We start from the raw sequence: 23719 nt of genomic DNA on the forward strand, positions 1-23719 counted from the left end.
CCGCTCTCGCAGAACCTTTCTGGCGCGGTGCGACGCGCGAGTTAGTACGTCACTTCCGGCGGGGCGGAGAAGGCGGGAGAGTGAGGGAAAGACTGGAAGACGAGGTAAGGGAAGAGTGGCGCGAGCAAGAGGGAGTCCAGCAACCGCGAGCCCCTAGAGGGTGATCCGGAAGGAACGCTGAGGCTGAGAGATTTTGACCTGAGAATGGGACAGGGCCTTTCTCCCCAACCTGGCAGGCCCCAGGGCACACTTTTCCTCCGTATATGTCTTGCTTTCTGTCCACCCCCAACCCTCCCCCGAGAAAGCTTCTTTTAATTGTGCCAAGCCACCCACATGCACTTTTCACGCCTTGGCTCTTGCTGTTCTTTTTGCAAAGGTGACGCACTCCCCCCTTTTCACCGAGTGGGCTCCCGCTCGGCCTCCAGGACCACCCTTTACTGTCCAGTCTGTGACGGCACCGCTATAAAACACAAACTTTGTGCTCTCAGCTCCTGCTTGTTGTATTCAGGGAATTACGGGCAGCCCTTGCTCGCCGGGGGTCCATTTGACTGTTGCTCAAATTTAAGGAATATGTCAGCTTTGTGAGGGGTGGGGGCAAGGAAGTCAATGAGTTCATTGACCGTCAAGAAACACTATTTGAGAAGCTGTTCCCTTTTTCCTGTTTTTAAAAAAAAGTTAAATTCCAGTTATCAAATCAGCAGAGAAATTTGTCCTTCTAACTGCTATTAAGTTGTGGTGGGGAGTTAGGTTATTGTAGACCTAACAGAATTAAAATGTCCCGACCGTAGTGGAACTGACCAGTTGTGAGCAGATTCCAGTCAGGAGACATAGTGGTAGAACGCCTATTTTTGCTCTTACTGCGCTGTGTTGTTTTTCTTTGCTTAGATGCTTTTACTCCTCCTCCAGACTAGAATCATCATAATCATAGCCAGTGTAGTGAGTAGTTACAATGGGCTAGACACTGTTTTCACATAGGAACTCATTTAATCCTCACAACAAAGCTATGAGATAGGTATTAATGTTATTCCCATTTGGCAAATGAGGAAACAGGCCGAGAGGCTTAGGTGACCTACCCAAGATCACATAACTAAGGTTAGAGAGAAGAGGCTATTTACCCATCTTTTTTACTCCAGCACTTGATTCATAACTGATTGAATTAATATGAAAGAGGTGAATGGCCTAAAATCACACTAGTAAATATCTAGTCATAATTATAACCTAGGGCCTTTGAGTCCAAATTGAGGCCATCTTTCTGTATTAAGTAACAGTGTCATACTGAGCACTTTTATACCAAGTCACTGTGTATTAAGCACATTACATATATTCGTTTATTTAATCCTTACAGCAGTCCTATGGGGGTGGAGGTTATTATCAGTATTTCATGGTATTTCAGATTTCGTGATCTGTTAAATGTCACTTGGACACAGGAAATGACAGAAACAGGACTCAAATCAAGATTATTTTAGTCCAAATCCTTTATTCCCATGCCAGTGGTTCATTTATTCATTTAGCCAGTAATTTTTGAGTGCTTATGTCCGAAGCACTATTCTAGGCAAGCAGACAGAATCTGTGTTCTTGGAGGCTTACCTTCTGCAGGGGAAGATAAACAAACTGTAAAATGAGTTGGAAAGTTATGGGTCTTTCTTGAATAAAAATAAAAATAAAAGAAGGTAAGAGGGATGAGGAATGCATGTATGGGCAGATAGGTGTCTGGTCAGAGAAGGCCTCACTGATACAGTGACATTTGATCAGAGCTTTGAAAGAAATGAGAGAGAAAGCCCTATGCTGTGTGTTGGAATGTTGTGCCAGGCAGAGGGAAAACCAAGTACAGAGTCCTAAGATTAGACCATTGTTGGCATTTTCAAGGAACAGCCAGGACAGCTGGAGAGATGTGAACTGGAAGGCTGGAAATGAGCTCAGAAACTAAGTTCTCAGGGGCCACATCACATGGGAACTTGTAGGCAATAGTAAGGACTGGGTATTACAATGAAATAAGTCCACTGGATGGTTTTAAGCAAAGGAGGAACATGTGGCTGTTAAGTAGAAAATGGTAAGCAGAAGAGTGGGAGCAGGAAAACCAGTTCAGCTGCCCTTGTGATAACCCAGGTGAAAGGAATACTCAGACCAGGTAGAGAGAAAGGGTCAGATTCTGGGGATCTTTAGAGGAAGAGATCGCAGGATTTGCTGACAGAGTAGATAGGAGGTGTAAAGGAAACAAGAATTTGTATGGCCCTAAGGATTTTAGCCTAAGCAACCATAAGAATGGAATTTGCATTTATGTACTTAATTGTGGGAAGAGATGGTTTGGAGTGTGAGAACAGCTGATTTGTATATGTCCTATCCAAGTAGAGATGTCTCATAGGCAATTAGATTTATGGGTCTGGAGTTCATGGGAGAGATCTGGAGTAGAGATATACGTCATAAGGGAGAGTCATAAGGGGGAATAGGTGTAGAGAGAAAAGGAACCCAGTGACTGAGTCCTAGGACACTTCATACATTCAGAGATCAGAAAGATGAGGATGATATATAATCATATGATTTTTCTTCTTTAGCTTGTTAATATTAATTATGCTGATTGATTTTCAAATACTGGACCAGCCTTACATCCCTGGAATCAATCCTATTTTGCCATGATGTATAATTTTTTTTATAAACTGCTGAATTTTATTTCCTAATATTTTGTTTAGGATTTTGGTATCTGTATTCATTAGGGAGATTGGTCTGCAGTTTAAAAAAATTTTAGTATCATCTTTGTTGGGTTTTTGTATTAGGATAATAGTAGCTTCATAAAATGGATTGGAAAGTGTTTCTTCCTCTTCCATTTCCAGAAGATTGCATAGAATTGATGTTAACTTCCTTTAAATGGTTGGTAGAAGTTTGCAGTGAAACCATCTGGGCCTGAAGGTTTCTTATTTCTTTCTCTTATTTTTATTTTTTAAATTTTGTGAGTTTTTAAATGATAAATTCCATTTCTCTATGAGGCTGTTCAATAATTAATAATTTCTTTATCTCTCCCTCCCCCTCATCACCCCTGTCAGTCTTAAAAGAAAGTCACAATTTTATTGATATTCCCAGAGAACCAGTTCTTTGTTTCAGCGACTTTTCTCTACTGTTTTCTGTATTCAAATTCAGTTTCTACTCTGATCCTCATTATTTTTTCCTTCTGCTTGCTTTGTTTTTTTTAAATAATAAATTTTATTGGCATTAGATACATGTTCAGTGTTAAAACTTCTAAAATACAAAAACATATAAAGAAGAAAAATTTTAAATCAATGTGATTCTATCACTGAGGTAACTTAGTTTTAATAAGCTTTATCTGTCCTTACCCTTCTGCTTGCTTTGGATTTATTTTGCTCATCTTCTTTTAGGTTCTTGTGGGCTTCTAGATTACTGATACTGATTTGAGAGCTTTCCTTTTTTCTAATACATGAATTCAGTTTCCTCTAAGTTTTTGTAAAAGTTTCTCTCTCAGCATGGCTGTACCTGTGTGCTACAAAGTTTGGTATGTTAAATTTTCGTTTTCATTCATTTCCATGTATTTTTTAAAAATTTCCCTTCATATTTCCTCCTTGATCAGTGAATTACTTACAAATGTGTTGCTTAATTTCCAGGTGTTTGGAGATTCTTGCTTTTCTCTCTCTTGTTAGTGATTTCTAGTTTGATTCTGTTGTTGTTGAGGAACACACTCTGTATGATTTCAGTTCTTTTAAACTTGTTGAAGTTTGATTTATGGCCTAGGATATGGTCTGTCTTGACATATGTTCAGTGGACACTTGAAAAGAATGTATATCCTGCTGTTGTGGCTTGTAGTATTCTGTAAATGTTGACTATGTAAATATTAGTTGATGTTGTTGAGTTCTGTTATCCTTGCTTATTTTCTGAACAGTTGTTCTATCAGTTGTTGAAAGAGGAATGTTGAAGTCATCACGTTTACTTGTGACCACCTGTACTTTTCCTTTCACCCATTTTTGCTTCACACATTTCGCATCTCTTATTTTGTGCATACACACTTTGAATTGCTATGTCTTCTTAATAGATTTACCCTTTAATCATTATATAATGTCCCACTCTGTTCCTGGTAAGTTTCTTTGCTCTGAAGTCTACTTTATCTGATATTAAATATAGCCACTCTTGCTTTCCTTTGATTAATGTTTGCATGATAATGTTTTTTTCCATCTGTTTACTTTCCCCTTGCCTGTATTGTTATGTTTGAAGTGAGTTTCTCGTAGACAGTATATAGTTAGGTCATACTTTCTCATCTACTCTGACAATCTCTGTCTTTTCATTGGTATAATAGACCTTTTACATTTAATATAATTATCGATATGTTAGTGCTTAAGTCTGCCACTTTACTTCTTGTTTTCTATTTGTTCTGTTTTTTGGGTCTCCATTTTCTTTTTCCAGCCTTCCAATGGGTTACGTGAATGTTTTTTAGAATACCATTTGATTTATCTGTAGTGTTTCTGAGTGTATCTCTTTGTATAACCATTTCAGTGGTTCTTATAGGTGTCATATTATATGTATGTAACTTATTTTTACCAGTTTTAGTGAAGTATGTGAACCTTACTTCCTTTATGTCTCTTTACCCTCTCCTGTTTATAACATAAATGTCTTAAAAATTTCATCTAGATACATTTCAAACCACATCAGTCAGTGTTACAATTTGCTTCAACTGTCAAACACAACTTAGAGAATTTAAAAGAATAAGAAAAGCCTATTGTATTTAGACATATTTTTGTTTACCATGTTTTCTTCCTCCTTGATGTTCCAAGATTCCTTTTTTTAACATTTCCCTTCTGTTTAGAGAATTTCCTTCAGTCATTCTTTTAGAGTAGGCCTGCTGGTGACAAATTCTTTTAGTTTTCCTTCATCTGAGAATGTCTTAATTTCTACTTCTTTCCTAATGGACATTTTTACCAGGTATAGGATTCTGTGTTGACAGTTCTTTTCTTTTCTTCCAGCACCTAAAAATTATTGTGCTGCTTCCTTCTGGCCTAGATGGTTTCTGATGAAAAATCCAATGTCATTCAAATAGTTTTTCCCCTCAGCAAGGTATTGTTTTTCTCTGGCTGCTTTCAAGATTTTTTGTCATTAGTTTTCAGAAGTTTAATTATGATGTAATTATAGTTGGTGTAAATTTCTTTGGATTTATCCTATTTGGGGCTCGCTCAGCTTCTTGAGTATATAGATTAATGACTCTTGCCAAATTTGGGGACTTTTCAGTTCTTTGAGTACTTTTTCAGCCCTGCTCTTTTTCTCTTCTCATTCTGGGACTCTTAAATCTTCTGTTATAGTCCCACAGGCCCCTGAGGCTCTTTTCAGTCTATTTTCTCTCTGTTGTTCCAATTGGGTAATTTCTCTTATTTTTGCTTCTAGTTTACAGATTCTTTCCTCTATCCCCTCCATTCTACTGTTTAGCTCATCTGATGAGCTTTTTATTTGTTGTTGAATTTTTTAGTTCTAAGATTTCCATTTATTTCTTCTATTTCTTTGCTTTGGTTTTCTGTTCTTTCATTTGTTTTAAGCAAATTCATAATTGCTCATTGAAGCATTTTCATCATGGCTGTTTAAAGAACTGTCTGATAATTCTAACATCTGTATCATCTCAATGTTAACATGTATTGACTGATTTTCTTTTTTTATTAATTTGGAGTTCTTCCTGGTTCTTGGGTATGATGAATGATTTTTGATTGGACATTTTTGTATTCTGTTCAAAGACTCTGGACCTTATTTAAATCTTCTTTCTAGCTGGCTTCCTCTGAAGCCACTCTGGCAGTATAAGGGAGGCTGGGGGACCCACCTTGTTACTGCCAAGTGCAGGTAGAAGTCCGCATTCCTCACTCAGCCTCCTTTGATGTGCTTGAGGGAGGGCTCCTCATTGCTGCCGGGTAGGAGGGGAGTTCTGGCTCCCTGCTCCTGCTTAGCCTTCTCTCTTTTTTTTGTCCCGTCTTTTACTGAGAGAGAATTCACATACAACATTGTGAAAGTTTAAGATGTACAATGCAATTATTTGATACATATGTATCACATATATATGGAGAAATGATTACCACAATAGGGTTAGTTAACACTTCCACCACCTCACAAAATTACCCTTTTTTGTGAGTGTGGTAAGAACATTTGAGATCTACTCTAAACTCTTAGCAATTTCATGGATCATCAGACTGATTTTGCGAGCTTTTGAAATAGATTCTCACACATACCTGTCCCACCCCACCCTCAATATAGATTCTGATTCAGTACATTTGGTGTGGGGCCCAGGAATCTGTACTTAATGCTGTTTCCCCTTGATTCTGATAAACATTTGGGTTGGGAATCTCTGGTATAGTGGAAAGAGTGTATACGGTCTTTGGATCACACAGGCTTGAGATGAATCCCAGGTCTGGCACTGTTTGTTGTGGGACCCTGGGCATCACTTAATCTCCCTGAGTTTTATGTTGTTACTCAGCTGTGGATGAGGAATTTATGTCCATAATATACCTAGCACATTGCCTGGCTTATGGTGGGTTTTTCCAATAAATAATTCTCTTCCTAATATTCAAGAACTTGTGTTGGCAATTCTTACATGTAAACTCCTATCTCTGGGATCTAAACCCAGTCTTCCTACCATATGCTAGCTATTCAGTTAGAAGTTTTGGAGATCATCATCCACCAAGTTAATTTTATGTTGAAGAAACTGAAATTCATGGAAACCATATAGCCAGGAACTGTCAGAGCCAAGACTAGCAGCCAGATTGTCAGATTCCTGTTTTCATACTCATTCCGTCCCTTACCTGGAAACAGCCTAAAAATGGGCTGGCATACAGCCGAAATCTAGAACTGTGATTGCCACCTGAGAATAAATCTAGCAAGATCCTTCCCTAATGGATGAGACCAAGTATCTGTAGGAATTACTCACCCCAAGAGAAGAATATGATGCTTTTTACCCAGAATCCAGTTCAGACATAGCTGATATGAAAGCTCTACCAATGAGAGAGCCAGACCTTGGTCTGCGGCTGTTGGCTCAGCACGCATCTACTGAATACCTGCACTTTGCTAGAAGCGATAAACAAACCTGTCAAATGTCACTGCCCTTATAGAGCCTGTATTCTAGTGAGAGGAGAGGGACAATAAACAAATAGGTAGATCACCTGGTTGTCCAATGGTACTGATTGCCATGGAGGAATATTTTAAAGGGAGGGGAAGGAGGTAGAGAGTGCAAGGCAGAGGAGGAGTAAAGATGGGTTGCAGTTTTAAATAGGGGTGATTAGGGAAGGCCTCACTCAGAATTCACATTTGAGTAAAGCCCTGAAAGGTAAGAGAGGAAGCCATGAGGCTATGTCATGGAACCACAAGCACAAAGGCCCCAAGCAGGTGATCTCATCAGAATGTCACCCCTGTGTGAGGCATGGCGCACTTGCCGTGATGGCATCTCTGTCTTGTTTCTGCCTTCATCAGGTGCTGTAACTTCTCTGCCTTACGGCCTTTGCTTGTGATGGGCATTGTACCTTGAACACGTAGCCCCAAGTGTGTAATCCCCTCACCTCAACACAAGTCCTCCCTCCATGAACATTTCCCTGTTGGTGTTCATTCTTTTTCAACTTTTTTTTTGTACTTTTTTTCCTTCCCTTTTTCACATCTTGATTGTATGATACAGTAAGTACCTTGTGGTCCACCATCTTGTCCTTTCAGTGTCTGCAAAGTGTAGCGCCTTATTCTGTACAGATTATCCCATTTGTCTTCACCACCTGTGCGCCATGGCCCAGGGATCTTACATAGCCCATCCCTGCGGCAAGGCAGAAGGAGATGGGGAGGAGGAGAAGAGGCTGCCAGGGGAGTGGGTTCACTCAGACACTTTGATTGCAGATCTCTTCTCCCCCCTCCCCCAGTGACTGCTTTCCACGACCGCAGTAGGAATACACTGAACCAGGAAAGGTTTAGAGTCAAGAACTGGTTTATGCAGTCACTGTCTGCCACAGTTGAACTCTGGGTTGTTTTCCCTGCTCACCCAGAGAATCACCTCATTCTGAATACCTCATCCCAGTACCACTTTCTGGGCCAGAATGCCCCTGTTGCTATCAGTTATATAAACATCAAACTTGGCAGTGACACTTTAAATAATCAAGGTTGCATTTTATAGGAATAGAATCTAGGACTCCTAAGCTTCTAAATCTCTAAACAATTCCTTCGGTAATTGACATATTGTCACACAAGTGTGATTTCATGGCTATCCCATAAAGGTATATGATTGCCTTTTATAGGCATGCCAAAGTAGCAATTTGTTACACTGTCTTCCTTACAGAAAGCTGGTTTCTATATTTCTTAGCCCATAACACATTGTTTTGAAGGTCTCCAGTTGTGGTAAGCCTTCATCTGTATAGTATTCCACTGGGAGAATATACTACAGTTTATTCATTCTACTGTAGATGTGTATTTGGGTAGTTTCTATGTGGGGGCATTTGTGGCTAGTGTATTCTAAAACACATCTGTTGGTAAATTTATGTATGCATTTCTATTGGGTATATATCAAGAATGGAATTTCTACATCATAGAGCATATGTGTATTTACCTTTAGAATAAGAGATACTGCCTAAGTTTTTCAAAGTGGTTGCACCTCGCAGCACTGGGTGAGAGTTCTAGTTGCTTCATATCCTGACCAACACCTAGTATTTTCTTTCTTTCTTTCTTTTTTTCTTTCTTTCTTTCTTCTTCTTTTTTTTTTTTTTTTTGTCCTTTTTTTTCAGCTTAGCACTTCTGGTGAGGGTGTAACAGTATTTTATTGTGGTTTTATGTAGCATTTTCCTGATAAATGATTAATGTCTTTCAGTATGTTTATTCGCCATTTGGATATCCTTTATTGTGGTGTGCTTGTTCAGATTCTTTTCCATGTTTCTGTTGGATTGTCTTTTTGCTAATGATTTATAGAAAATCCCTTATATTAGAAATATGGGTGTGTTGTCAGATATATAGCAAGTGTCTTTTCTCACTTTGTGGGTTGTCTTCACTGTCTTAATGGTATCTTTTGCTGAATAGAAATTCTTAATTTTAATATAGTCCAGCTAATCAATTTTTTTTATCGTTAGCTCTTTTCTGTGTCCTGTTTAAAAAGTCTTTGTCTACTCCAAGATTTCAAAGATGTTCTTTGTTTTCTTCAGAAAGCTTTATTGTTTGACATCTCACATTTTAAATCTAGTGTGAGATATAAGCAAGACCTATATTTTCTCATATGGATAGCCAAGTGACACAGTACCTTTCATTGAAAAGACCATTCTTTCCCCTACTTCATTTCAGTGTCACCTTTGTCAGGTGTGAGGACCGTAAATCACAGAGGGAATACAGAAGAAAGAGCAGATAAGTTCAGTTTGGGACATTGTGTGTTCCCACTTCATTAGCTTTCTACTGGGGGGTGGGTATAGGGCCTGATTATATTGCGAGCACGCCCCTCCTACCATCCTGCTATGGTTCCCTCTTTATGTTTCCAGTTGAAGATCTTTTTTGCAAGGTTCTGGTCTTTGTTTTTGATGGTTGTTTAGCAGTCAGTTGTGGTTTTGTTGTAGTCGTGAGGAGAGGTGAGCTCCTGGTCCTACTACTCTGCCATGTTGACCGTAAATCCCCCTTTATCTTTTAGTGTACAGGAATTTTACCAGAATGTGACAGGTATGTATCCTTCAGTCTTCTCAACCTCCAGATGAATCTTCTTGCAGCTTAGGGAGATGTTTCAGTTATTTATTTGTTTTAGCTCCTCCATCTGTTCCTCGTTTTCCTTCCAGAATTCCCAGCTATTTATATGTGGTTTCTCCCAGATCTGTCCTCCAGGTCTCATGTTTTCCATCTCTTTGTATTTCTGTTCAGAGTTTTAAGACAGCCCTGCTTGATCTTCCAGGCCACTAATTGGGGTCTAAGCAATTAACTGTCTTTTTTTTTTTCCCCATCAATTGAGCTTTTTTGGAGTGGAAAGACATGTTTTTAAAATTCTAAGAAATATCTTTTGTCTTGTAATTGAATTTCCTTATTAGTCTAATTATTTTTCAAATTCTAATCTATCTCCTTTCGTGGTTCTGTTAATCTAAGATTCACTACCTCAAGGGAGCTCTGTTTGCTTTTCCTACTTCTGACTGCTGGGTCCTATTAAGTGGTTACTTCCTTTCCTTCTTTTGTTCCAACTGCTAGTATCTCAGGCAGGGGAAGGATGGCACAGCAGCCTCCGGGTCATCAGTGTGTGAGCCGGTGCTGCTGGGGTGACAGTCATCCCTGGCCCAGCTTTCTGCCATCCACACCTGGCATTTTGCTAGCCTGGAGCAGGAAGATTTGAGCTTCTTCCCTTCCCTGGCTTCTTGGCAGGTCACAGAGACCAGGCGATATCTCTCCACAGAACCTCACAGATCAGCATTGCCCTTCTCATGGAGCTCTGTGGTCTGGACTCTGTCCCGTGTACTAGAGCCTGATTGTTGCCCTGGAGGCCTCTCCTGATGAGGGGAAAAATCCAGCACCAGCTCTGTCACTGGACTCGGAGGTCTTGCCCACACCCACCAGGTACCACTTGCCTGCCAGCCCTGTTGGGGACAGGGAGAAGCAGCAGGCACTTTCTTGTTGTTATCTGTTTCGAAGCCCCCAGCAAGGAGAGCTGAGAGAGAGGGAGATTGAGATTGACAGTTACCAGACTACATGATCTTAAAGCCTCCATCCAGTGCCAGCGTTTTACAGTTGTGCACATTTATGGTCTCCAGCTTTGGCTCAGTCCTCAGTACTCTATTGGACCATACTTTTATGTCTTCCCGGCATGCTCTGCTTTCCCAAAGGGAATATTTGAGACTTTTATTTCTATCCTCAAGCCCTCTGTTTACCCTCCTTCTTGTTCACTGTCAGCCCGTGACTTTGCATTTCCCCTCACAGAGAAAAGAACCTCTCTTATGTAAAGTTGCTCAGCTCCTTTGCTTACTTATAAACCTGTCTCCTTTCACTGCTTGCCTGCCTGCCTGCCTGCCTGCTTGCCTGCTGTCCACCTCTCCGTCTGGCTCGAATCTCTCTTCTCCCATGATTTCTGTGATAGCGTGTGCTCCAGGTTTTCCTGTTTCTCTGGCCATTCCCTTTCACTTTGTTTTGCTTTTGGTCTTACTAGGCTCTGATTTTTTTCTCCCATATGACTGGCTGCCAGGGGTGTTTTCAATGCATGAGGTTGATCCTATCACCCATTGCTTAAAATCCCTCCATGACAAGAATAGGCAAAACTAGTCCATGGTGACAGAAGTCAGAGTAGCTGTTACCTCTGGGCAGGAGAAAGAAGAGCTGATTGCAAAAGGGCGTGAGGGAGCCTTCCAGGGTGCTGGAAATACCCTATATCTTGTTTTGGGTAGTGGTTCCATGGATCTCTGCATACATTAACGTTCACTGAGTTGTACGTTAAGACTTGTGCATTTCACTCTATGTATGTTATACCTTAGGTTACAAAACACAAATCCTTCAGTGGCTCTCTGTCTCCATCACTCTCACAGGTTAAAAATCCATACTCCTTAGAATAGCTCGCAGATTCCTATTCACTCCTCCCTTGAGTCTTGGCTCAAGCCTCCTCCTCCTGTGAAACCCACCCTGGCTTTTCCAGGGTGCTGACACCTAGGTCTTGCACACCGGAAGCACAGACCTGTTCTCATCCTTAACAGACTGTGTTTTAACTGTGCTTCCCTCCCTGGACTAGGGGCTCCCTAAGACTCAGAACCAGCTCTTCGTCCCATTGCTCCCCTAGTGTTCTGTGCGGTGACTGGCACATGGGCCCCTGCTAAGTGTCTGTTGAATGAATCAGTAAAAGTTCACTTTGTATTTTCTTTGAGCTTGACCTTCTTTACAGAAGTTTCCTTCCTCCAGCCAGCAGGATGTTTCCTCAGTGAGAGGAAGGCTGTTGCACAATGGCAGTTTTTGACACCCCGGAGGAGGCCTTTGGCGTCTTGCGTCCTGTCTGTGTTCAACTCACCAAGGCCCAGACAGTGGAGAACGTGGAGCGTCTGCAGGCACAGTTACAGGCCGTGAGTGACTCTGCCCTGCAGGAGCTTCAGCAGTACATCCTCTTCCCTTTGCGATTTACCCTGAAGACCCCGGGTCCCAAAAGAGAGCGCTTGATCCAGAGTGTGGTGGAATGCCTCACGTTTGTCCTCTCTTCAACATGCGTGAAGGAACAAGAACTTCTCCAGGAGCTCTTTTCGGAGCTCTCTGCCTGCCTGTATTCACCCACCTCCCAAAAACCTGCAGCTGTGTCAGAGGAGATGAAGTTGGCTGTGATCCGGGGCCTCAGCACATTAATGCACTCGGCTTATGGGGACATCGTTCTGGCTTTTTATGAGCCCTCCATTCTGCCTCGTTTAGGATTTGCTGTATCTTTACTATTAGGCCTAGCAGAACAGGAAAAATCAAAACAAATTAAAACAGCTGCTTTAAAATGTTTACAGGTTCTACTCTTTCAATGTGATTGTCAAGACCATCCGAGGTCCTTGGATGAGCTTGAGCAGAAGCAGCTGGGGGACTTGTTTGCCTCTTTTTTACCTGGAATCTCAACTGCACTGACCAGGGTCATCACAGGAGACTTTAAACAGGGGCACAGCATTGTCGTGACGTCCCTAAAGATCTTTTATGAGACAGCGAGCTTCGTTATGGCTGATGAACAGCTCAGAAGAGTCTCAGAGGTCCAAGCAAAGCCTGCCGTGGAGCACCGAGTAGCGGAGCTGATGGTTCACAGGGAAGCCAATTGGGTAAAAAATACCAGTGACAAGGTGACTGTCCTTATTAAAAAGATAATTGAGTGTGTTTCAGTTCACCCACACTGGAAGGTGAGGCTGGAGCTGATAGAACTTGTCAAGGCCCTCCTTTTGAAGTGCAGTCAGTCACTGGTCGGATCGGCAGGTCCCCTTCTGAAGGCTTTGGTGAGTCTGGTAAATGATGAGAGCCCTGAAGTCCAAGCCCAGTGCAATGAAGTCCTGAGACATTTTGCAGACGAGAAAGTAGTGGTGGGCAGCAGAGCCATTGCCGACGTCTTGTCTGAAAACCTGCACTCCCTCACCACGTCCCTTCCCCGCCTGATGAACTCCCAAGACGACCAAGGCAGATTCTCTACTCTCTCCTTGTTACTCGGGTACCTGAAACTCTTGGGCCCCAAAGTGAACTTTGTCCTCAACTCTGTGGCCCATCTCCAGCGCCTTTCCAAAGCGCTTACCCAAGTCCTGGAATTAGATGTGGCCGACATCAAAATTGTTGAAGAGCGGCGTTGGAACTCCGACCATCTGAGTGCTTCTGCAGAGACTCTAGCCTCCCAGCCGTGGAGTCGCATCCAGAGGAGGTATTTCCGCTTCTTCACCGACGAGAGGATTTTCCTGCTCTTGAGGCAGGTGTGTCAGCTCCTTGGTTTTTATGGGAACCTCTATTTGCTTGTGGATCACTTTATGGAACTGTACCGCGAATCTGTGGCTTACCGGAAGCAGGCTGCCATGATCCTTAATGAACTGATTGTAGGGGCTGCTGGGCTAGAGGTGGAGAATCTTCATGAAAGACACATTAAAACAAGCCTGGAGGACCTGCGAGAGATCGTGACATCTATACTTGAGGAATACATAAGCCAAGAAAACTGGTATTTGGTCACTTGTATCGAAGCTGAAGAAGTGGGAGAGGAGCTGACGGTGAGGCAGTCAGGCCTGCAGGCCCTCACATCTGGTGCACACACCCGCCAGCTCCTCTCTTCTCCTGCCTTCTCACAGCCAAGTCCCACTATCTGCTCCATGAACAGCAACATCTGGCAAATATGCATCCAGTTGGAAGGGGTTGGCCACTTTGCACGCGCACTAGGAACAGACTTCCGTTTGCTCTTGATGTCGGCCCTCTATCCAGTACTGGAGAAAGCTGGAGACCAGACACTGCTCATCAGTCAGGCGGCCACCGGCGCCATGATGGACATTTGCCACGCTTGTGGCTACGAGTCCCTGCAGCACCTGATCAATCAAAACTCAGACTATTTGGTGAATGGGATCTCTTTAAATCTGCGTCATCTGTCTCTCCACCCCCATACGCCAAAGGTCTTGGAAGTCATGCTGCAGAACTCAGATGCTAGCCTACTTCCGTTGGTGGCAGATGTGGTTCAAGACGTCTTGGCCACCCTGGACCAGTTTTACGATAAGAGAGCTACTTCCTTTGTCAGTGTACTGCACGCCCTGCTGGTAGCATTAGGTACTTTGAGAGCCTTTTTTTAATGCTGATTTGGGGGAAGGACTAGTATGCTTGTTTGCTTAACCTTATTTTTTTTCTTTGTGTGTGGTTATGCTATGGACAATGTAGTTGTCTATCTGGTCCCAGATGTTATGGTAGGGTTCCATTGCTTATTTTTTTTTATGGTTTTTAATAATCTCTGCCATCTGCTGAGCTCCTCTTCTGTGCCAGGGACATAAACCCTGCAGACTGAATGTAAATATTATTTTTATTTTACAGATATGGGGAACTAAGGCTCAATGAGTTCATACTTAGCCAGGGTCACATAATTAATAAGGAGTCAAGTCAGGATTTATGACAAAATTTCAATACACCACACTGCTTCTGATGATACTTACTGTCAGCAGTATTCATGCTAATGGAGAACAAGACTAACAAATTATTCAGTCCACAGATAATCCGGAACAGTACTATACAACAGAACTTTCTGTGATGACGGAAATGGTCTTTATCTGTTCTGTCCAACAATAGCTACGTGTGGCTAGTACAACTGAGAAACTGAACTTTTTCATTTTTGTTTAAATAGCCACGTGTAACTAGTGACTGTCGTATTGGACCAAGCAGGTCTAGAAACTTTCTTTTAACCTTTTAATTGTATGAGGGGGTTTGAATCTTTCTCTTTCCCCTTGACCCTGTTGGGTATCTGTCAGAGGTGTCAGCCACCAGTAAAATGGCAAAGTTTTAGACTATAGAAAAAGAATCCCTCAACTGGGTAGTCACTCTTTGAATGAAAAAAGAAATATATGAACTATAGATCTGAGTTCCTTTTATCCGTGAGCATATCTCCAGTATTCATTTCAGTACTGCTAATGGGCCGCCAAAAGAGGTAGAAGGGTCTCTGACCTTGTTTTGCCAGCTGAAAAAGCTAAGACCGTGTCAGGAAGTTTCTCACGGAAGATGACTGAACGGGGACAGTCCTCTGCCCTGTAACTGATGCCACTTCCAGTGTTCGTTCATTCATTCATTCATGAACATTCACGTATAGTGTAAATGTTCTTTTACTCATTCATTCAATGAGGAATGCCTGCCGAATGTCAGACACCGTGCTAAGTAATCAGGATATAGCAGTGAACAAGACGAATAAACTCAAGGAGAGTGACCAGGACAGCAGCAGAGTGGTCAGGGAGGGCCTCTGTAGTAGCGACACTAGAGCTGAGACCTGAAGGCTGAGAAGGGCCTATCAGTACAAGTTGACCTGTCACATCCTTTTTATGGTTTCTAAGAATATTCAGGCAAAGGGAACAGCACGTGCAAAGGTCTGGAGGGAAGAAAGGATTTGGGGTCTTTGGAGAATGAAAGAGAGATCATTGTGGAGAGAGTGATACAGATGGAATTGGAAGGGTGGGTGAAGATGAATCCCACAGGGCCTTGTAGACCAAGGGAAGGAGTTGGGGGTGTATTTTGCAACCACTCGGAAGCCTGTGTACTGAACTAATCTCTGGGACGCCAGCAGTGACCAAGAAGAACCTGGTCCCTGCCCTTATGGAAACTCCCTAAGACTGGCTGACAGTGTTTCTATTTTAGACTATGAGTGGCTTCCGTGGTCCAGATATACCCCAGACTTCTACCTTTAGTGCTTTGGGGAACTCTATTATTACATGTCATTTTTTTTGTTGTTTCAGAATTAATTGTTTATTTATTTATTTATTTTAGTTGAGGTATAGTCAGTTTACAGTGTATCAATTTCTGGTGTATGGGATAATGTTTCAGTCATACGTATACATATATATTCCTTTTCATATTCTTTTTTCATCATAGGTTACTACAAAGTATTGAATATAGTTCCCTATGCTATACAGTATGAACTTGTTTATTCTATTACATGTCGATTTGAGTTTTAAAAAAATATATTAAGAAAAGGACTATTAAATATAACCTCTCAGGAGATACCTCAGTTTGGGCCTTGAAAATTGAATTGCCTTGGATTGCCGATGTCCTTGGTCATCTCCAAAGGGGAAATCCTGTGTAGCACCTTTTTTTTAAATTGCAGAGAGGAAAATAAGGGTGGTTAAGCTTGACTTGACAGCACCCTACGAAAAGAAGCAGAATTAGGGATAGCTTTTTCTAAAAGTTTTGAAATAGCTCAGAATGTATACTTGCGTTTTGAATGGTGAGCAGTGCTGTGGGGAGTGGATCAGTCCTGCATGAACCAAAGTATGCTGGCATTTCCTTTTGTCATCGAATTGCATAACTAATGGTCACTCTTAAGATGGGAGTGGAAGTGTAGTCTTAGAGAACTTCTAGAAGGTTTTAAGAGAGCCCACTATGTGTTTTAGGAAATTGAGTTACCATAAACATGGTGTTTCACAATCATTGACTAAAAAAGCATTAGGTAGCACAGTGAAAGCAAGAACCATCAGTTAAATTACTGCTTAGCACCAGCTACTGGCTGGCTGATTATTCATAACAACAAAAAAATCTGGTAGCTTTGAAAATGAGGAAGTATCCGTGCCACATCCCTCAGCACTTGGAGATGGTACCACATCCATCCGTGTAGGGCTGCCTTGTTGTTTTGATGGCTGCATAGTGTTCTATGATATGGCTGCACCATGATTTAAGCAGTCCTTTTTTGGTGGACATTTTGGTTGTTTCTGACCTTTGCCACCACAAAGTATGCTGCAGCGAGTATCTTTGTAGGTCATTTTGAACATGTCTAAGTATAGCAGTAGGGTAGATTGCTAAAACAGTTGCTGGCTTAGAGGATGTTAACATTTAAATTTTTGATAGAGAGTTTCAAATTGCTCTGGAAAGAGGTTGTATCAATTTAAACTCCTGTCAGCAATGTAAGAGACTGCCCATTTTGCCACACCCTCACCCACACTGTGTATTAACTAGCTTTTTGATCTTTCTAATCCAGTAGGAGAAAAATTGCACACTATTATAGTTTAATTTGCGTTAAGAGTGAGGTTCTTTTCATATGTTTAAAAGCCATTTGTGAGCAAAGACTTTTTAGTGTCTGGCACTAGCCTTAAATCTCGAAAATAATCTTTGCAGCGTGTCTACTTACAGCATTGTAAATTCTGGGTCCTGCATTAAGGAATGCAGTCCCTTAAAGTACACTAGGACAGATTTCTGTCTAGGATGGGGCGTTCAAGAAATGGCATAATTGATCCCTTCATGTGGAAACCTCCAGGTAGCCGACTGAAGGCTCTCATGTCCAGCATTTGCTCTCTGCTGCCCCCCATTTCCCGGCCCCAGCACAGCCCACGTCTGTTGGGAGGTGCAGATGCTCTGTGATAGATAGATTAGCAGGTGCCAGAGGTCATCAGACACTGTTTTCCCTGCTGTCTGCAGAAGGAAGGCAAAAATTCAGGCTGTGAGGTTTTCTTGTTGTTTCATTCTTTAAGAGCATTTTTTGAAAGGAAGCCCTAGGGGACCCCCAGTATACAGAAAGAGCTAGTAGAGCAGTGCTGGTTAAAGACGGCACGGAAACCCTGTTCCCACCCTTTGCCGGCTGTCTCTCGGTGCCCTCCCTGTTGTGACCCGAGACATTTCTGCAGAGCCCTAGGGCTTCTCAAGTTTGAAAACCCCTGGTTCGGTAATGTTTAAAACTTATTCTGTGGTGACATATCAGACGTATTGGAACATCACTGAAGAAGGGAAAATCTTCAGAGAGAAAATGCCAGCCTTCTGAAGCATTGTATATCAAATGCCTATGTGAGACTGTCTGTGCTCAAGGCTCTGCAGTGCCCCTCTTCTGCTAATGAGTAGTGAGTGTATCCTACACTCAGAATTTTGTCACTTGTAGCATATTTATTCACTCAGCGTATGTTTCGAGCAGCCACTTGATGCTGGGCGTATTGACTTTCCAGTGGTGATCAGTGGAGCACAGTGTCTAGTGGGAGGTACAGACACTAAACAGTACATACAAAGTAAATACAGCAATTACAAATCGTGATGAGTTGAAATGAAAGGAAAGAAGATGGTCCTGTGTAAGACAGCATGTAAGGGAACTAAGTTAGATTAGGGGGTCAAGGGATGGCTTTACTTGGCAAGGAGTATTTGTATTGAGACAAGAAAAGTGAGATAGAATTAGCCAGATTTGACATTGGGGGCCAGAGCATTCCAGACAGCAAGAGCAGCATGTGCAAACCTTCTAAGGCAGGAGGATAACCTGGCGCATTAGAGGAACTGGAAGATGGTCAGTTGACAGGCAGTGGGGAGTGGTTAGAAGAGGATGCTGGAGAGGCAGGTAGGGACTGGATCATGTGGGGGCCGTTCAGACCATGGCAAAGAGCTTATTCTACTTATAAAGTACTAATGCCTGTTGTCAGTGACCAAGGTGAATGTTATAATGATGACATTTTATTTACAGCCCAATGGTTCCCAGATGCAGATAATCTCGGGCAACTACAAGAGCAGAGTGTAGGGGAAAAGGAAAGTCATTTGAGCCGAAGACCAGCAGCTCTTGAGAAAGGACTTGAGAATACCACAACAGCTGAAGACATCGAACAGTTTGTGCTGAACTACCTCAAGGAAAAGGATGTGGCAGATGGAAATGTCTCAGATTTTGATAGTGAAGAAGGTAACTATTATTTACTTTGGTTTTGGTTGTTTCTTCTTTTTGGAGCAGATTATTATAAAAATGATGAAACGTCATAATAGAAAGTTTGGAAATAAGAAAAGCCACTCATAACGCCGCCATGCTAACACAGACTTTCTCACTTTGTGTGTTGTCTTTTTCCATTCTTCTCTGTTGCAAACCTGTTTTTAATATGGTTGCAGCCACAGCTGAAATGCATTAGACCCTTTCTGCATTTAGTTACATAATAAGGAGCTCTTCTTGTTGCTATGGAGTTTTCATAATTAATGTTTTAATAGCTGCTGCTAAGTATCCATTCCCCTGTGGGAAGTATAGGTTGCTTCTGGCTTTTCACTCTAATAAACAGTCTGCAGTGGATGATTCTGTGCTTGTGACCTTCTCCTTTTTGCATATTTCTTTATAAATCCCAGATTTCTGGGTCAAGGATATGAACATTATTTTATGTTTGCCAAATTGCCTCCCAGGAAGACTGTGTCAGTTTCCACCTTGCCTTCAGCAGTACGGGATTAATACCGGTTTCCCTACAACCTTGCCGACACTGGCTGTTACCAGTTTTACTTCCCGCTAAATTAAAATGGTTCTTGGTATTTGACTTTGCATTTCTTTGATTACTAGAAAGGTTGAACATCTTTCTATATGCGTCTTTCCTAACAGTTTTTTTCTTATGCCCATTGTCTACTCTATATGGTTTGTCCATTTATTTTGTTTATTGGTAGGAGGAGATTTCACTGTTTTTCTTACCAATTTATATGATGAAGGACAAGGGAGTTCAGGCTAGTTGAAGCTCTGGCCTGTTGTTTTATTCACAAGCTCAATCTGGAGCTTCAGGTCACGGAAGGATTAATAAATTATTAGAATCTCCTCGGCAAATATAAAATGCCAAGTCATAATGAGCTTGGTGGTCTCAGAACTATCCTAAATCGAACTTAGTCCCAAATTAGTTTGTTAGGTTGGAATTGAGCAGATTTTTTTTTTTTTTTTTTGGCAGTCTCTACTCTGAGACTCTTGTGAACTGAAGCCAATACTTCAGGATAACAGGAAATAGTAGTTAAATGCAACTAACTGCAACAAATTCCTTCTAAAGAGCAGGGAAGCATCACAGGGCCCAAATATCGATTTATGTAGAGTTGAGTTGTTACTCTCCCCAAGAACAGAATTTTCTGATCAGAAACCAATCAGGCTTTTTCTTCTCAGTTTTGTTTCTTGAGCCAACCCAATCCTTCTTGTAAACTACACCCCTCACCCAAACCTGGAAACCCCGAAGAAGAGGAGGCATCTTGATCCCTCGTAATCCAGATTTGACATTCTTGCTTGGAATTCTAGCATTGTCAGTGAATCCATTCTTTCACGATTACGATCTTTTGGTTCTAGTCAATGTTCGCGAGGAGCAGATTGTATGAATCAAATCTTTCTTCTGCTAACAAAAATCCACATCCTTCAGATAATGATTCTACAATGGGTAAATTTCAAACAACAAATCCTCCTCTGGAAAGAAAAGCATAGCCTTATCATTCGTATAATTATCGTTCATCAAGTACACACCACGTACTTGGCATTATAAGGAATGTTTGGATTGATACTGATTTGACTTGGGTTTTTTACTTTAACCACAAGAAAAGTGCCTTGTTTATCTGAGGTCCCTTTTTCCAAGAAATCCAAGCATTCTATAAGTGCATTTTCATTTATCTTTTCAGCATCTGTTAGAGACAGGTGTGGCCTCTACTATAAGATTCTGCTTTTCCAGCAAAGGAAACTGAAATGGGAAAAAAGGGGAGCAGTGCTCAGCTCAATGGAAATGAGCACAGCTGGTATTGAGGGGGAGGGGAGGGGAGGCTGAGGCTATAAGCAAATAGAGGAAAAATTTCAGGGTAGGGATTTTGGCCTGGGTTTTATGTAACTCTCAAGTCTTTTTGTTGTTTAAATTTATAAACTTAACCCCTACCTCATGCAATGCAGCACTCCAGTCAGTGAAAGAATGATAATAATAGCTGGTGACATTCATCTCACTTAATTCTCTCAACAAGCAAAAGAGATATACATGCTTTATCCCCTTTTTTTCAGATGAGATAACATGGGATGAGAGGAGTTACTAATAGGATGTAGAGGCCAGACTCTGGTCCTCTGACCAAACCCCATCCCTGTGCACCAGGCTGTCTTGGTATTATTTCTCATCAAAATGAGTAAGGCTTGATCTTGGCCTTCAAAAGAGCTTACAGGCTGGTAGAGAAGGCAGACATGTACCTGCTTTAGTCAAAGGATGAACCAAGAGGAAAGGCGAGTAAAGGGCGGAGGCCAGCCAGGGAACTGCCCAGCCTCAGGGCTCCAAATTAGAACCTGCCTTCCTATGTTTTTATTTCAAATGTTTATTAGTGGAAACTTAGAAAAGACCAAAGGTATAGGGAAAAAAATTTAAATCATCTATTGTGTCATGACCTCATCTCCGTTAATGTTTTATTGTACTTCCATCTTTACATAAAGCTGAATATAATAGTGTTCACACTGTGCTTGCAGCTTCCTCTCCTGCTTTTCTCTTTTTAACACAATGTTATTTTATAAGCATTTTCCCTTGTCGTTAAAGCCCTTGGTAAACACAGATTTTCGGGTTCTCATAAGGTGCCACTCGTTGTGTGGATGTACCGTGGTTTCTGTAACCATTCCCCTTTGAGTAGACATGGAGGGCTTTCCCCCAGTTTTTAGCTATTACAGGTAATGCTTTGGTGAATATTTTGACTCACTGCTTGACCCCAGTTTTACATGGTTTCCTTAGGTTCAGTTCTTAGACACTTTCCCTCATAAGCCCTGTTCCTGAACTGAGTTTGGGAGATCAAATTGAGATGGGGCATCTCTCATAAAACACTGCCCCAGTTATGTTCTTTTTCCAGAGGAGCAGTCAGACCCTCCCAGAGTGAATGAGGATGACACGGGTCCCGATGTGGAGCCACCACTGCCCGTGCAGATCCAAATAGCCGTGGACGTGATGGAGCGCTGCATCCACTTGATGTCAGATAAAAATCTGAAAATCCGCTTGAAGGTCAGTGCGGCCCTTTCCCGGCACTCACAGGGCGGCAGGACTGAGGTTTGGTCTGTGACTACATGGACGAGCAAGTAGCTGCCCTAATCTCCTGGTCCATGCGTGGTGGCCAAGGGGAGACATCAGAGGAATTATCCGTGGGATGCCGGTCTCATGTCTTCCTGTATCAGCCCAGATGCCAAAAAAGACCTGAGTCCCCTTTGTGGAATTAAAAACCACAAGTTTTGGAAATTCACTGAATCTCCAAGGGGGTAAAAAGTCATGCTTTGGAAAGGATATCATTTTCTGAGCTGACTTCATGCGGGACACAGGTTTTAATACTTTAAAGTAGTCATTCTTCCAAGCCTGACGCTAGCCCTTATCTCTGTCTCTGTTCCCATTTTCATCCGGGACCAAACTCCAACGCTTTTCTTAATCTCACATCCTCATTTGCTGGCTGTTTCCCAAGCAGCATCCCCATCAGCCAGGACCTAAACTTTACAGTAGTGACTCCAATAGCAGGACGGTGGGGTGGGGTGGGGAGGGCACAGGGGACACAACTTTCAGAATTCACCCGGAGGAAGATCTTACACCCAAAGGAAAACCCAGCACGGCCTACCCCTCTCTACCCACAAGCAGGCAGGAGACACACAGCTGCCTCCGTGAATTACTGACAGTGATGAGAACATTTTGCCCTGAGCAGGGTGGAGGGCTGGGAAACCCCGATCCACTGGTGACCGCAAACCTCAGCGTCTGGGTTTTGGGCAATTTGTTTAGCCTTCCCAGAGATACTTTGCGTTCATCTGTTGTTCCATGCTGGAGGCACTTTTCAGGCGCCTTTTGTTGGCATCTGGTTGATACATTAGAGAAGTGTCTTCCTCTCGCGAAGCTGTGTAGCAGCTGTGTACACACTGTAGCTACTGAGAGCATCCACGCTGGCGTCAGACCTACATACCTGGGTTCGAATCCTGGCTCTGCCCCTGACTAGCTATGTCACCTGGAGTAAGTCAGTTCACCTTTCTGAGCATCAGCTTCTTCATCTGTAAAATGGAGATGATGGTACCTCCTCACTGGGTTGTTGATTATAAATATAAAACAGCATCAGGTATGGTGTTCACACTCACTCATTTCTTCACTTATTCACTAAATGCTTATTGAGGACTGCTGCAGGTCAGGCAGAGGTACACTGAAGGAACAAAGCAGACACGATTCCTGTCTTCATGGAACTTCCTGTCTCTTGAGAGGAAAGAGGTGACACACAAGGACACACATACACATGGAGGAAGCGCTGTGAAGGGAGTCAGCAGGTTCTGTGGTAGAAGATAGCAGTTCACCCACATGGTAAACACGTACTGGGGACCTACTCCACCAAACCCTGTTGCACAAGAGGGAGCTTACTTTCTGCTTTAGACCAGGTCATCAGGTGGTAAGGTTTAAGCCGAGTCTTAAAGAGCCAGCCATGAAGGGGGGAGAGGCAGGGAGGAGAACATTCCAGGCAGAGGAGGAAAACGTGCGTCTTTGATTCAGTGAAGTATGACGTCACTTGCCCCATCAGTGACAGAACTCAAATCCAAAGCCCGTCAGCTATACCAGCACCATTTCTACCCTAGGACTCTGCTCTCCGCCGTAGCTGAGTTTCCTCTTCAGCCTGCAAGGGCGGGGCCTGTTCTTTATTTCTGTACCAGTCTCCGTGTGACCGGCACATTGTAGGCATCCAGTAAAGGTTTACTGCAGACCTCGCTCTGTCTTCCTGACTCAGACGTGCCCCCTCACCTGGGAAGGCTGGCCCGTCAGTGCGTCGTCGTGGTGACCAGTGCCTGGGACACTGAAGCAGGCTGTCTGTTTTCAGTAAGCATTGAAACAGGAGAGATCAGGAAATGTATTCTCAGGGAAGGTTAAAAAAAAAACCCAATTTACATGTAGGCTACCCCAGACCTTTCCTCTGA

At 42.4% G+C, this 23719-nt stretch overlaps 1 protein-coding gene across 3 annotated transcripts in view; it reads left to right on the plus strand.

The window, feature by feature from the left end:
• Positions 1–8: 8 nt before the first annotated feature.
• TTI1 (TELO2 interacting protein 1) overlaps positions 9–23719 on the plus strand; it is a 39707-nt gene continuing 15996 nt past the window's right edge. For 2 of the 3 annotated variants that reach the window (XM_010975231.3, XM_064475697.1), the window contains exons 1-4: positions 9–104; positions 11839–14181; positions 18536–18745; positions 21646–21794. In XM_010975231.3, coding sequence (XP_010973533.1) covers positions 11880–14181; positions 18536–18745; positions 21646–21794 — 2661 coding nt within the window. In that variant the 5' untranslated portion in view covers positions 9–104; positions 11839–11879. Of the gene's footprint in view, positions 105–11804; positions 14182–18535; positions 18746–21645; positions 21795–23719 lie in introns of those variants that run through there. The other variant, XM_064475696.1, reaches the window with a different exon arrangement.

The sequence above is a fragment of the Camelus dromedarius genome, chromosome 18, assembly GCF_036321535.1.
Source record: "Camelus dromedarius isolate mCamDro1 chromosome 18, mCamDro1.pat, whole genome shotgun sequence".
Lineage (NCBI taxonomy): Eukaryota > Metazoa > Chordata > Mammalia > Artiodactyla > Camelidae > Camelus > Camelus dromedarius.